Source organism: Fusarium falciforme, chromosome 3, assembly GCF_026873545.1.
Source record: "Fusarium falciforme chromosome 3, complete sequence".
NCBI classification, from domain to species: Eukaryota; Fungi; Ascomycota; class Sordariomycetes; order Hypocreales; family Nectriaceae; genus Fusarium; species Fusarium falciforme.
The window spans coordinates 2,089,831-2,100,800 of record NC_070546.1 but is presented as its reverse complement, the minus strand read 5'-3'; the positions used below and the strand labels follow the sequence as shown (position 1 = coordinate 2,100,800).

At 54.8% G+C, this 10,970-nt stretch overlaps 1 protein-coding gene and 1 pseudogene across 2 annotated transcripts, besides 1 other annotated feature; one reads left to right on the top strand and one right to left on the bottom strand.

Annotated features, from left to right (window-relative positions):
• Positions 1–4,365: 4,365 nt before the first annotated feature.
• Positions 4,366–7,230, bottom strand: NCS54_00396500 (Phosphoinositide phospholipase C; the record flags this gene model as incomplete). Its single annotated transcript, XM_053149517.1, has 4 exons — positions 4,366–4,540; positions 5,045–6,504; positions 6,580–7,143; positions 7,207–7,230. 4 exons carry the CDS (start codon positions 7,228–7,230, stop codon positions 4,366–4,368), a joined length of 2,223 nt encoding a protein of 740 aa, XP_053005492.1.
• A 1,225-nt stretch (positions 7,231–8,455) lies between these two features.
• On the top strand, positions 8,456–8,859 carry NCS54_00396400 (annotated as a pseudogene). The gene is made up of 2 exons: positions 8,456–8,547; positions 8,658–8,859.
• Positions 8,456–8,859: a sequence feature.
• Positions 8,860–10,970: the final 2,111 nt, after the last annotated feature.

The window sequence follows — 10,970 nt, the reverse complement described above, 5'->3', positions numbered from 1 at the left end:
CCCCCACTTCTCCCTCGTCCCTGTCCCTCTCCAGACGTCTCTCATTCTCTCGGCAGCTCCCCCTTTCAAAGATGATTGCCCTGATGAAGAGTGACCCGGCTAAGACATTCGTTGCTTCTGTTTGGTCGATAGCTCGGTAGCGTTGCTTTTTTATTCACCGGCTTCACACAGCTCCCCAGCACTGACGCCATAGCCCATCAAACTACAAAGGCGCGGCCAAGAGGAGCTCCTCGGCCGAGCTTGCACAGCGTTTCTCGGGTGTCTTGCCTGGTCGAGACCTTTTGCGGCGTCCAATGACCAAGCCATTGTTTCTGACGACTTGACCGTTTCCACGCAGGTAATAGGGAGCTGCATCGGTCACTCACTCGCGCCCCATTGATGCCGATGGCCATTCCTGCGCTAGAAAGCCACGATCGAGCCGCCAGGTCCGACTTTCTGCCATCGTCCGCAGTTAACCAGAAGGAAATCCTTCCATGCTCTGGGTTCGATTAGTTCATCACCCCAGAGCTCTATTTGACTCGCCCTGGGGTTAGCGAGCAAGTCATGCCCACAAAATACCAAACACTTTCAACACCCACAAGAATGGTCCATCACCAACACTCCCCCCACTCTCCAGGATAACCCTGGCTGTTCATCTCGAGGGCGCGATCTCATCTCAGAGCAAGCCCATTTGGTCCCAGCAACAGATCCCCAGAATGCATGCGCCACATAGCCGATCCAGCAGATCTCTCCTTCACCTTCTTGCGGTGCCGCGCCTGATATCACAAAAGTCGGGGCAATCAATCGACTTCAAACCAAGTATTCATGATGAGTAATCAAGTGTGTCGGAAACGTGTTTTGACTCCCAATTTCATGAGCCGCTACTGTATGTGTTTTAGTGCACCGCAAAGCGCTCCCGGTTCCTTGGACGATTCACCGCCGGAAAATTGCGAACACCTCAGTACCCATCAATAGTGGGCTCCTCGATTAGTCGAGGAAAGGCATTGGACAACCAACCTTGTCACCTGCTACCACCACCACCTCGACGTTTGGTAGCTGAAGCCCTGCAGGCGCCTTGCTTTTTTTAAACCCCCCTCCACTGACGGTGTTACTGTACCACCTCAAGCCCACGATCTACGTCTGCTGCTACGCACACGGCGCACTCAGTTCCTCGGCTTTACGACACCCCCGGTTGCCTACTTGGCTCCTCCCCTTCGTCCACCAGAGCCAGATAGCTGGTCTCGTTTTGAAAATGCAACTATTTCTGCCGGTTTACCCAGCCAGTCACATTCCGGCTATCATGCCTTGGGAGGCAACAGCAAGTAGAGACAACCATCTGCCGAAGTCCTGTCACCAGCACATTTGCAGATTTGCGCCGAGGCAACCTGCAAGAGTCTTAGCTGTTGTGTCCGAGTAAATGCGAGGCGACGCTCTTCGTCTAAAGTATGATACCCGTGCTGGGGTATCAGACCCGGCGGAAGTGGCTGTCTCCCTCAGAAGCATCTCTCGGACACCCCACGCAAACAGTGTGAGCCAGTGGACTATTGGTCCTTGACCCACTCCAACGTCTACATCTACATCTTCAAGCCTTCCTTGTTCCGAGATCAAGATCTATCGCTAGACCAGCGATACTAGTTGATTCGCCATATCGACAGTCCAAGGACTGGTAGCAATCAGACCCACAGACACCACAGACAGGCATCATCACGGGACCAGTGCCACACCTCGAATGCAGCCATGCGCGCCGCTCAGTACCGAGGGTAGGGTTGCTGATAGATACCCTTTAGCTGCAATCTCCTGACACTTCGGTCCAGGCCTAGGTATCGAAGCCTGCGAGCCAAGTTGCGCATTATCAGACCGCTACTGTCTGCGGGACCCCTGGTTGACACAAGACCCAACGGGAGGGACCAGCTGCAGAGACCAACTGCTGACGGCTCGGACAATTTAGCCCCCTGATGGAAAAAGAAACCTCAGCCTTGATTCAAAGCGACGAGGGTACTGCAACTGCCGAGGTCTTGTCGAAGATCTGAAAACATACTGGCTACAATCAAGCTTCCACTCCCTCGCGTACTTTTCTTGCGTCATGCGGGTTTACCCCTGAATGTCTCTTTTGACCCTCTTTTGAATCTGGAACTTTCAAGGTGGTCACCCAAGATGTGATAGACACGGTCGAATCAAGCCGCTCGCGGCCAAGCATGACCGGGGAGCTCGATCACGATCCTGGACTCGTGATACAACTAGAATGTTGGGAGGACAGCGCCTAGGGGGCTCAGATATCACGGTGGGTGGGCAAGACAATGCACTCCATTTAATCTGCCTGATGACGCAGCAATGACTAGAGGATTACAACAGGCGTATGGATATCTCTCATGTCCAGTTCATGTGTTTGCTGACAATGCGCCCGAATGCCCCGTCTTGGCTCAAGTTGACTATCGTTGTCCGGGGCGGGAAGGCGTATTTCCTTTTTCGAGGCCAGCTTCTGTCACCCGGCGAAGACATGACGGACTCATCAATACGGACTTCTCCACCAGTAGTGGACGCGTTCCCGGTTGTCCCGCAAGACTGCCTCTCCGCATCTGACAGGAGATTCGACATGATGGACGATCCATGCACCGCCGAGGACAATGATGATGTACAAGGTACAAGGGTGGTGGACGATGCATCTTGGCAACTGACAGGGCAAACCCTTGTCCGCCAAACACAGAGTTCAGCACGCGTCTGCCACACCTGCACCCTGCAGGCTGGTCGCATCTAGCCGCGGCGACTATCGATCTCAACACCCCGCGCCAGGCCCAATTACGGAGCCGGCATGCATTGATCAGGGGTGTTCTCCGGTCTCCGCGGCTCCTAGCCTCAGCCAGGGACTTTGCTCTGGAGCATCACTTCACACATACTGTACAGCCGCGATAACCCACAGCCTGCTGCTGTTCTGAGTACGGAATGCCACCCCGTCGCTGAAAGACAACCCACACGACGATCGCCTGGACTTGGTCCCAGCGAGGCATTTTGATGAGGTTGCAAGGAGCCAAGGACATGCGCCGGCGTGTTACCTGGGCTTGTTTCTTTTGGTTCCCTAGCTTCACAATCTCATATCCGGACCATGATAACGCATGGCCCGAGAGAGATCCCGAATCGGTCCATGGGGCAAATACCTTTTCTTTCCAGTGAAATCTCATACGGTCCAGCATTTGCTACAGCACCTCTATGAAACCGTTTCATCAAGACATGCTTTGGGAGCTAGACGAACAGGATGTCGTCAACCGCCCTCCGCCACTTGGACCATCTACCGAAAAGCCAAGACCAGTAGGAGAGGAATAGGCGCAGGGGTCGAGATCAGCGTCCGTTGAAGACGAGCCGCGGCGGGAATCCCACAACGGCGTGTACGCAACATGCCCCAGTGAACCAAGCCTTCTCGGTGCTCCCTACCGCTGCATATGCTTTCGAGGTTAGAAGAGGCGAAGCCTGGACTACAGTATTATTGGGGCCAGGGCCAGAGCTACCGCATCTTATTGAAGCCCCCTGAACAAAAAGCCTTTGACTAAAAAGCAACTTGAACGTCATGGGTGAAAATGGCGGCTTACTCGTCAACTCATCCGCTCTCGAGGACAACTCGGTCGACCTCGGTGGTGTGTTGATAGATGGCAGAATGTATGGCAGAGGATCGGGATTTCCGCTCCTGCTCGGCCCGCTGTGCGTGCGCAATGGCTGGCTGGAACCGTCCTACTGGAAGCAACCAGGCTGCGAATGGGCATCCGGCCGTGGATCATGCACGCAATGTAAGCCTGCAGCGGGTCATCAGGAGACATGCAAGCCACTCGAGAGTCGTCCTGATCCTATCAGAGAGCCATCCGGTAGTCTGTTTCACTCCTGTTTGTGATATCTGAACGTCCGTGGAGGGTTCTCCCCGACCAGGCGGCTAGCAGATGAGATCGGGGCTCCGAGGACACTCCAGGGGCGAAAAACATCAATCAGATTCACTATTCTTGGGTATCTCTGAACTCCTGTCTAATTCTAATGCCGGATTCTCCCGCCCCAAATCGATTTTACTGTCCATTCTGTTTCCACCACCTACGCGTGTATTGGACGCGGAACATGAAAGGACGCTGTGAACACCACTATTTTTAACAGAACCGAAAGTCAAAAGGCAATAAAGGGCACACGTGCAAAGGAAACCGTTGGGATCCCACCAGTTTGGGTTGGATGATCAAGTGGCAAGTAGGACATCAGGGATGAGGATCGGCGATATCCCTCACGCCGGGCCCCGGAAACTGCTTTGTGAACAAAATGCGAGAAAGACGACATCAGTGAGTCGATCTAGCGCATGAGGATCTACCAGGGGCAGGTTCGATATGCCGGGGCGCAGATCGACTCGGTGAAGTGCTTAGATCAGACAAAGGTCTTGTCAATCTTGACGAGCAACTTCCCGCCGGGCACCGCGTGACACGTCGAGTCCATAAGGCGGATCAATCGATAGCCTGGGCGCAGGCGGTCTAGACGAATGCAAGCCCAAGCAAGAAGTGGCGAGCTGCCAATCTTGGAAGAGTCGTCCTCGATCTTAAACCTAAAAGGCAGACGGCGTTAGCGTGATGCAAGCAAAAGGCCCTGTGCAGCTAACGTGCGTGTATATCTTCAACTGGGGCCAATACAGCACGTCTGTTGAGATGGCGTCAAGGAGCTATGGGAACAGATATGACATTGGCAAGAGGGGAAAGACAACAGCTTGGTGTCTGTAGACCTGGACCTGGACCTGGACCAGGAGCACCGACTACCGCGTTTCGAGCTAGGCCCGTCTCATTGAACAATGCAGCTCAGATCCTCACTCAAGGACATGAGGACCGGTATCCCGCAGCGGCTCGTGTCTCTGACAACTCACTCCCCGAAGTTTCGGTCAAACGACGGCGGGCCGTCGCTTCTGCATGGTGGCTTACGCTCCCGTGATGCAGGCTGCCCGGCCCTGTGAGACCAACGGCGGTGTATCGACGGAATAGCTCGGAGGGGGGGACGGCACAGGGAAACAACGGACATGGCACAACGCCGTGCAGCGGGAAAGAAATTGGCAACTCACCTGACAAAACTGAGCTCCTCCACCACTTTTGGTGTGTTGAGAAACTCGAGCATCGAGCCACTGGGGCCGAAGTCGGGATGATCCGTCTTGCTGGTCCTCGTCCTGCCCTTGTAGTTGTACTCCTGCATCTGCCCATCTCGTTCAACATCGTCTGGCTTGTCGACGTGCAGTTCCACCTTGATGAGCGGGCGGATGGTGCTGGCGGAACGGTTATGGTCCGCAGCGTCGCCGGCCTGGACGGGAATGCGTTGGCCAGCAAAGACTGTGATCCTCAGGTTCATCGTGCGACCAGGAGTGGCCTCGCTCTGGGTCTCTGCAGACTTGTTGGAGCTCTGGTAGCCCTCAGGTTTCAGGACCCAACCCTTCTCGTCGGCAAACATGCCCTCATTGAGCATCATGCCCTCGTCCAGATTCTGCCAGTTCATAGCCACCATCTGGACACCGCCACGCCAGAAACGACTTGGGTCTGGGTTGGAGCTATCAATCCTCCGTCCTGCAGGAAAGGCACGCATGAAGTAACCCTTGTTATGGGTGAACATGTCACGATGTTGCTTCTGATGAAGCTCGAGAATGCGGTTCTCACTAATGGAGAAGATGTGAGGAGGAATCTTGGCCTCCTTGGTTGCGAGACTCTTGTAATGCTGACTTCGTGTGTAGACCGCCAGGCTTCCGAGGCTCTCACAGATGGCCACCTTGGAGCTCTTGGGCTGTGGAGGAGCGCTGCTGCTTGAGCTCAGGAGAAGGGCACTCGATCCTTGGGATGCTTCCTCGTCTTCAGATCCTGAGGCATCTTCGTCGTTCGCGCAGATGGCAGGTAAGTCTATGGTGCTGGGCGGGACGACAATCTTCGCTGGGGCCTTTTTGACCTTGACGAGGATCTTGTTGCGCAGCTCGCTCAGCTTGGGAAGTTGAAACCTGGGGTCACAGCCTTCGAATGGCTTGTCCACAAGCATCTCTCCCCATTCCTCTTTCATGATGAGAACCATGAGCTCCTGCTGGTCTGGATCGGCGTGCACCTCAAGACTGACGATGATAGGCAGGTCATTGTCAATAAAAGCAACCTCACTTACAGCCTTGCACACCTCTCGAAAGCCGCAAGGGGTGGTGAGAGTCCATCCGTGCGTCACGATGGGCTCGCTCTTTGGAAACGACTGGCGGGTCCGCGCGGGCTTTGAAACATCAAGGCGATCCCCAGACTCGCGGGTCTCCAACGGCAACTGCTGGGTGCTTGAGCGCGGGGAGGGTTCCGTCTCCCGTCGACTGCTGGCACTAGCACTACGGGACCGATTGCCTGACCAGTCTTCAATGGCCTCACGCACCGTCGTGGCGGCGTTGGGCAATGATTCACCTGACAGACCGCGCTTGTGGTCCCCCTTAGGAGACCTAGATCTGCTCGTTGAAACGACGGCATCCCCGTTCCACACGTCAATTTCGATACAACGGCAACCTCGTAGAAGGACCTGCAGGAATTCCGGTCAGTAAAGACTACTCGTATGAGGCACAATGCGAGTGGAGATGTGCGGTATCCAACATACGTTTCTGTACGCTTCCGGGGAGCTTCTCGAGGCCAGCTGATTCCCGACCAAGTAGGTATTGTGACTGCTGTTGATGAAGTAGTTGGTGAGAGGCTTTGACAGGTCCTTCTCTGGCAAGGGTGCGATAGCCTCTGAAGACCATGTGTGCCATATGTAGAGGAACTCGCCCAGAGCGTAGTTGTCCTTGCTCAAGTCCACCTTGGTCTCTCCCTGAACATTCTGTAGAAACTCGGCGAACTTGGCCCGGGTCAGAAGAGCATCTGGACCGCGCAAGTCGTTGAAGATACGGCTGAGGGCCTCGTGCATCGCAACGCTGAGGTGAAATTCAGGATTGGGGGCGGCTGGTTGGGCGGAACTCCTGCTGGAGCATTCATCGGTCGCGGGGGCTTTCGGCTTCGGCTGCGGCTGCGGCTGCTTCTGCCAGCCGTGTGCCTGGCGCGGGGACGCGACGGTGGTTATTCCGATCAGATTCGCCAGGTCGCCAAGGGAGTGGATGTTGTTGCCAAAGATTGACATTGTCGGCGTGCGCTGGGGCTTCTCGCGCCTGGACCGGCGGCGGCTCGGCTGCAAACGTTAGCGATTGACTCGAATGAGGTGGGCAAGCTAGATGAGAGGTGAGGCACGTACAAGGAGCCCGCAGAAGCGCGACATAGTTGCGAGCTGCGGTGTTCAAGAAGAGCTTGAAACCTTGGGTTCAGCTGGCGATGTCGGGGCCGGACAAGGATCAGACGGCGGCGATCATTGGCGCAGATGGGTTCCCCGTCGGTCAACCAGTCGTGGGGGGAACAAGTGCGCAATTGATGATGATGATGTCTGGGGAGTTTGAACGAGTCTCGAGTCTCGAGTCTCCAGACGGTGGTGACGATGTTGGAGGGAAGGGATATCAAGAGAAGGGAGAGTCAGGGCGAGAGAGAGGATCCATGATCAACAACCACCAGCCCATGGATGTCAGCACGCCAGTGTGATAGGCGGTCCCGATTCGAGAGACACAAAGAATGGACCCGGGAAAAAAGGAAGCGACCCAGACGGACGTGGCCGTAGCCTCGCCTGGATCAAAAGCCAACCCAACACGGCCAATGGCCCGCCACTAGCGCCCTCCACCCAGCACAGCCCTAGGATGGGTACAGAGGCCGAGGCCCTGTAGGGCCGCCCGGGGATGGGGGATGGAGGCTTGGGTCCGCTGGGGAGAGGCCATGATTGGAGAAACATCTGCCAGGGGAGCAGAAGGGGTCTGCTCGTTTGCTGGAATGGTCCCCGTGAAACGGGGGCGATCATGGCGATGCCCTGTCGGTTATTGATGACTGCTTCTCTGTTGCGTGTTTGCTACATGAGGGAGCAGCAGCAGAGACGAGAGCGGTCTGGTGGGATGGGGGCTGTGTCATGCTGTGTCTCTGTCTCGGGCTTCAGGTAGGTACCCTTTTTCAATGCCATCATACGTGCATATCGATTATGGTCTGACAACGATGGCCAAGTATAGCCCACAGTCGATATTACAGCCTGGATAGATAACCTGGAGTTCTTGAAAGATTTTCATTCATGCCAATGCCCAGATCAAAACGGGCCCGAGTCCGCCTCTACTGGGCGACCAACTCGGCACGGGGCGAGTGGGGCAGGGCGGGGCGCAGCCGGTTGAGGCTCCGGAACAGCATCGGTGAGGTCATAGCTTGATCACCACCCAATATCAGCGTCACCTTTCATTGTTGAATGTGCAAACAGGCTGCTGACAAGTGACAAGATAGCACAGCCTTGCGGGCCTGGGCCTCAATCTTCTCAGACAACACACAAACATTTCATCCCAAATAATCACCAGGAACAGTCTTCGCCCTGTCCAAGTGTCGTACAACGAATCGGCTGCTGATCATACGGTCCACCAGAACAAACAAGCGCCATCATGAGCTTCAGGAACGACTATGAAGAGCAGGTACGGGCATGGGGTTTTGACCGTGTCTTCACCTGGAGCGACTCTCCGTAAGTCTCTGCTGATGCCCCGCCTAGTTCACGGGGCTCTATTCACCTTCACATTGAACTGCCGTGGCTGCAGACATCATCGAGGCCGAGGCTCTAACATGTGGCTGCAGCAACACCCACTATCCGCCGCACTCGCATGCTGCGCTGACGACCCACTTGATTGTCGAAGGTGAATTGACTTTGTGGTACCCACGAGAGGAGAATCCGCAGAAGCAGACGTACGGAGTTGGCTCACGCATAGACGTTGAGGCCGGAAGAGTTCATGAGGTCATTGTTGGGAAGGCCGGCTGCACAATGGTGATTGGCGAATGAGTAAAGACGGGAGTTCTTGCAGAGTTGGCATGTTTTCAATCCCTTGTTCAGTCTCGGTCATTGCAGAACTTTTCGAATGCAGTAAGACGTTTGCAGCAAAGAAATAGCATGTTCTAGGTGCCAGGTTCGGTCTAGATGCAAAAATATTGCCGTGGGTGTACTGGAGAGTTTACCCAGCGACTTGACTGCTCGTATTTTGTTGTTGAAGGGGGCAAAAAAAGAGTGGACAATGGTGGATTCAAACCACCGGAGTTGGACGAACAGGGAATCGAACCCTGGACCACTCCCAGAGGCGAGGATCTTCGAGAGAAACTTGCTAAGGGAGTATTATACCACTAAACCATTCGCCCGGAGAGAGGTGCGGTACATGGTGGGATCTAACCACCACGGCTGGACGAACAGGGAATCGAACCCTGGACCACTCCCAGATGTCGTGGAACGATCATGCTAAGGGAGTATTATACCACTAAACCATTCGCCCGGTTCTTGTTGTGTTGCCGGACGAAAACGCGGCATATTCGCGCGTGGCGTGGTGGACCCTGACGATGTGAAACAGACACGGAGGTTGGAGACCAAGGTGGGCCGTGGCGCCAAGCGGTTCGACCGGTGCAGGGTAACTTTGATAAAGACGACGGAATGACTGCATATTCGTTGTGAGAAGACCAGCTGAGGTGCAATTGGGAGCACGTTGGATAAACAAAGCCGTCGTGGTGTGGTTGAGGGGAAGTAGCCGCAAGAAGGCACGTCGGCCATGCAGGAGTCTTAGCCAAGTACGGACGATGTAGCTGATTTTCCATGTGAAGATGCAAAGAATTCGTAAGCTCAGTACCGGGCTGAGAAGTTGACGACTTTCCTGTCTTGGCGTCATGACCAATCATGGAGCTAAACTTTGTTATGTCTTGACCGGCGAGAACTCTTTCTTACATGACGATCCCGGAGAATTTGATGTGACGGACTTGCAAATCCCGATCCTGTACCGTGATGGAAGCCATGTTCTGTGTTCCAGTCCGATATTGGTTCAACGCTGGCTGGGAACGGCATCTCGAGATCCATGCCGTGAACAGCATCACCGATCCCGGCAGAACATCCAAAGGGCCCTTGGCTTCAGGGCAGTATCGAATACCACCCTGGCTGACAGGAAAACAGCCATTGTCGTAAATGCCATGATGGAAAGATGCCATGACCAAGCCCGCATCTACAGCTCCGGCGTCTGAACCCTGTCGATGGGTCCATATCTCCGCTCGACTTGAACCTTGACAAGAGTTTCCCCACACTTGGAGTCTCATTTCGTGTAACGTCATCCAGCACATCGAAATCACGAGAGGTTGGACCAATTGCTCTCACCAAAGCTGCTTTTGGTGTTGATGAGGCCGCAGTAGGTGATCTGATTTGCCTTCGATAGCGGACGGCTGGCATCGCATAGAGAATGATCAGCGTAGTCCAGAACCAAAACTTCCGAACAGCCGTGGAGCCGAGATGGAAACCAACACAAAGCCGCGCGCATTAGCATTTTCGGTTCGGTCCCCGAAGTTGTCTCCTGGCAGTAGTAGTCTTCCCTCGCGGAGGCGGAAACATCGGGCGGTCTTGTGCTTGTGATAAGCGGTGCACCCAGAAATGTGCATACGAGAAATTGTGCTTCAAAGGCACAGAGGCTGGCTGGACTTGTGCCGGCATGCTCGGCGATCAACAAGGGAAGTTAACGGAGACGGCGAGGGCGTGGCTTAACACGTCGATAAACAATGGCATGTCAGAGTGCAATCATTGCAACGGTGAGCAGGTTTTTTCCGAAGTAGCAAGAAGCCATCCAAGGCAAATGCAGCGGATTTTGACTGCCAACTCGCATCGCCATGGACAAGCGGGCGGTATCGGCTCCTGGTCTGACTCGGTCTGGAGTTCCTCTGCTCGTATGTTGGCCCGGGTTAGGCCCATCTGAAACGCTCTGCTACATTGTTTATAGTAGGCCAGGCGTGCAAGGTGGTGGGTGCGCGAGTGGAGCATTGTTGGACGTGAGAGATGACGGCATGGAGCGATCATGATGCATCCGTATCGTATTGGCCTACGGATACAACAGGTGGATTTCCGGTCCCGATCATACAGCATTCATCGTATCG